Consider the following 4,590-nt stretch of genomic DNA (forward strand, 5'->3'; position numbering starts at 1 on the left):
CGAGCTAAAAGGTAGGGAGTCAAGCTCAACCGATATAAGAATGGACATAGAGAGATTATCCTTGCCTAACCGTGAAGATTGCATTGTTCAAGACCTCGGAGCACCCTCGTTGCCTGAGAATAGTCAGAATAGGAGCTTCCTCCACACCACCTATATAAGTTACATTTGCATCAAATCAGAATCATATTTGTACCTGAGATGGAGTCCGCAAGGAAACAAATGAATTTAAGTAATTTCTATTACCAAATATATTATCTCAACATTGGAAGGAAATGGAAACAAAAAAAGAAAGAAAATATATTTGTACACAATATGGGGTCTGTGAAGATTGAATGAAAGGTTGTATCTTCAGTGGCCTAGTGTGTTTGGAAAGAGCTAAGTATAGGGAAAGAGGATAAATTCGCTCAATATTACTATTTTTTAGCTTCCCTCAGATATCCCAACGTTGGAAAGAAATAGAAACGAAAAAAGAAAGAAAATATATTTGTATGTGATATGAGGTCCATAGAGATTGAATGAAAGGTTGCACCTTTAGTGGCCTAGTGTGTTTGGAAAGAGAAAATATATTAAAAGAGGATAAAATCATTCAATATTACCATTTTTTAGTTTCCCTTAAATTAATCCTTTTTTTTTGCCAAATACTACCCAGGACGAAGGCAAATGGAGACCAAAATGCAATCAGCGTGGTAGCAGGGTTTACTATTTTGCACATGTGTCATTGTAAAAATATAGGGATGAAAAAACTAATTAGAGCGAAAGGGCAGGGGTTGAAGGTCAACACACCCCAGTTAGCCCGTTAGCAGTTTTAGTAATACATGCTTAGATCAGAACCGGAGGATTTTGGTTAGGCAGAGAGGCATTTGCTGTATAAGCTGGTGCTTTATAAAGTAGCTAGGCTAGGTGGCACAATATTAGGCCATCTTCAGCAGAATCTGCATTTTTGAAGATCCGGTGCTAAAAGAGGCTGCCAGTGGGTCCGAAGGGAGAAAACAATGTCTGTTACTGTAGCTGTACTGTAGTAACACTGTAGCAGTACTGTCCACAGAGGCTGACAACGGGCCCGAAAAGAGAAAAAGAGGAGTAGAAGGTAGAAAATAGGGTAGCTGCTGGAGATGAAAAAATAAGGGATGCTGTAATAGTGATAGGGGATGCTGTAATAGTGTTTTAGAGGATGAAAATTTGAGGTAGCTGCTGGAGATTGCCTTAGGGAGGTAATGATGCATAGTCTGCAGCAGACGTGAGCATTTCTGATGCCGGCCCACAAGCCTTTATAACCATGTGTGTGACCGGCCCACTGGCCATTATCTCCCTAATATTGTGCGAGGATAGTACTGTGGGTGATGATGGGCACTATGGCTGACATTGCTTAGTAAGAAATGGTTGAATAGAGTGCACATAAATTATTGCACTAACTTGTATACAATCAAATTCAACGGACCTATGGAAAATGTCGAATAGATTGAATTGAAAGGTATTGATTGAACGGTTTGTGTAATCAAAAAAGCACTGAGAACAAAAATATTCTATAAAGATGTGTATGGTATGTTATAGTGACGCAATTTGTCCATGAAACAAAGTAGACATATGAAGTATAGAAATTGACCAAATTTGAAATAGATATTAGAGCTTCATTGTGGAGCATCCTTATTTGTGACTATCCTTAATGATGCTTGGAGTGTGTTTCTCCTTACTATGATAGCATGGACGTATGCCCCCACACCAGACTGCTTCATGGCATCGAAGTTGTAAGGGTGGTTTGGACAACAAGCTCCATGTAGTACTACGATTTTAAGTACCAAAATGTGTGGAACAGTGTGTCCATCAGTTCAAAACCAACATTAGCAAAGTTTTAGATGTGTCGTATCCAGAGTACCTGGTTAAATCTGACAACTTCAAGACCATACGCAAGTGCCTCCATCCTAGTTCCCTACGATATATAAAAATGTTGAGTTAAGCACGTCAAAAAATGAAATGCGTAAAACTATAGAAGAAGATTTGCGCATACAAGTTATCAATTAGGATGGCCCTTAGAAATGGATGGCCATCCGAACCCTATTGTATGGGCAATTTCAACAAAACTCGTGCACACACTATACAACATCTTTCGTAAGCATCTTTCCTCTCCACATGATGGAACTACAGTAACTTGTATTTGTAAATTGAAAAGCTATTGGTTCATAAACACTTGCCAAAATGGCAAGGCATGCAGTTATAAGTCATGAGATAACACATAATGATATGGAAGGAATTGATTTGCCTATTGATGACATACATTCTAGCATTTGGCACATTCAATGCATAAACCCTCCTATTCGATTGTGAATGACATGAGATCATCTCAACAATTACCGCTGGACAAAGCAGGAAGAGTGGAAAAAGGATGATTGATGTGAAGGGGATACACACACACACACACACACACATATTGACGAATCAAATGAATGTTTTTGCCAATACTTCGACCAAAAAGTTTAAAATTTTGAGCAATTTGACTCGCCTATACTATATGTCAAACATGGCTTGAGTTGTGCTGGATATTTGTGACTGACTAGCAACTGTGCACGTGCAACACACATGAGTAATTGTACAACTACAGTTTCTTAATTATGCGGACACCTATTATATTCTGAGTTATTGTGAATCAAGTAACCAAATATGACAATTCATGCTTTGAGAGAAAATCAAGTTGTGTAATAATACAACTTTTGAAGCATAAGATATTCAAATAGCTCATTACAACCAACAAAAATAGCACCACCGATTGAAGAAATCATGTGCCAGGTAGCAATACCCAAATATAGTGTATCTAACACTTTTTGTCACCACTTGTGACCATGAGCCAAACACGTCTGAACCACTTGCCCCACCGTATAAACTTTCAATCAACATTCATGTACCTCCCTTCTAGAGATTTGGTTAAATCCAACCCAGAGCCTCATAACCCTGCATCTTCTGGTGGAAAGTTATTACTTCTGATGTGCTTGTAGCAATGTCAATGGTCTCCAAACGATGGCCATGTTGTATTGATCCCCATACAAAGGCTCAGTGAAGTAGATGTTGTTCCTCTTGTACTTGGGGGCACTTGTTCCACAGAAACTGTCACTGAAATGTTTCAACACGAGTAGTGTCAGGTCACTGACATTGTTCACCCTGCACCACTCTAGCCTCCGATCATGCTGCTATAGGTAAAACATCATGCCCTGTTGAACATGCTTACCATGGCACTGACCATGTGCAGCTCACCGATTGATTCCATGTAGCTACAATGGCTGAGCTGAGCAGGTGGCGATAGTGATGGCATCAGTTTCGCGGCTGGGGTTGCATTGACGGTGATGTTTCTGCAAATGGAGATCTCTCTGGTGCAGTCAATTGATGAGAAGTTCTCTTTGCAGTATAGGAAGGAGTCCAAAGAGCATTCCAGGTAGGTGTCGAGTTGCATCCACGCATTGTCAACCTTGACCCGATAGAACACAAGCTCTGTGGACCTCGCGAGCACAACCATAGCCACGCACTCTCGACTGTCGATGTCAGGCAGCATGGAGAGCATGATCTCATTGAAGAACATGTGCCTCTTCTTGTCTAGCGTGATGGCACTTGTTTCAATTATGTTATTGTAGTTGTTGTCGGGATGGAGCACCCACCGCCCTTCCACTTTAGACATACGTGTTGAGGAGGACGTCGTTGTGACATGCTCGTCGGCTGGTGGGAGCTCGACGTGGGCACCAGTGAACGATTTTAGTAGCGTCACGGACGTGGACTCATCCATCAGGGTCAGCCACCCGCACGATGAACCACACAACACCTTGACGTGCATGTCTGGGAGCAACAAGGAGAATGCCTCATTCTCCGAGACATTGTAGAAGGTGATGTTGTCTGAGCTAGGGCCAAACAAAAGTAGCAGGAGTGGTGTGAAGATCGCAAACGGCATGGCATCGTGCCACAGGGCGCAGACAGATCAGAAGGAGGTCATGTCATGGCCGAAGGCAAGATACTTCCTGATGGACTCGAGAAGCTCCAATTGGAGGCCAAAGCTCCAGTCCGGCCTTGATCTTCTCGAAGAAGGCTACTCAATTGTCAAGGATTTCTAATCAAGTTAATGATTGACTTCTGCAAATTAGGAGCTTTGAATTCATGGGAAAAGTGCAAATAAGAGGAAATAGCACTGGCAATTTCGAACATAATACTATAGTAAGAATAAACCTCACTCAAAATTTATGTTTCAAGAAATCTCAATTAACTGCCAAATAATCTCCTGACTTTCCATATATCGAGCTATAGCATGTTTAGATGATTTCTTCAGTAGCCCTATGGACAACGTAGAAATGGTAAAATAATCACTTGTGTGTTATTTGCAAGTCATACATAATATGAGACCGTAGATTAAAAAGAGTTGATTGCTAGTGGATGATGCACCAGAGAAACCATTTATGGTCGATACATCTGCACATGTAGATAGAAATATAATTTTTAATGTTCTCCCACGTAATTCATTTTAATTTACATGGGCACCAAAAAAGTTCAGGAAATGCATTTCCAAGCAAAATGTTCATGGTATTATTATCTTTAAACCAATGAACCATATTCTTTAAA

The 4,590-nt window shown here is 40.6% G+C and overlaps 1 protein-coding gene across 1 annotated transcript; it reads right to left on the bottom strand.

Moving 5' to 3' along the window:
- Positions 1-2,966: 2,966 nt before the first annotated feature.
- On the bottom strand, positions 2,967-3,928 carry LOC133917839 (uncharacterized). The gene is made up of 2 exons (XM_062361673.1): positions 3,218-3,928; positions 2,967-3,176 (listed from the first exon to the last, which is right to left on the bottom strand). The coding sequence occupies exons 1-2, from the start codon at positions 3,926-3,928 to the stop codon at positions 2,967-2,969; spliced, it is 921 nt and encodes a 306-aa protein (XP_062217657.1).
- Positions 3,929-4,590: the final 662 nt, after the last annotated feature.

Source organism: Phragmites australis, chromosome 5 (genome assembly GCF_958298935.1).
Source record: "Phragmites australis chromosome 5, lpPhrAust1.1, whole genome shotgun sequence".
Taxonomy (NCBI): domain Eukaryota; kingdom Viridiplantae; phylum Streptophyta; class Magnoliopsida; order Poales; family Poaceae; genus Phragmites; species Phragmites australis.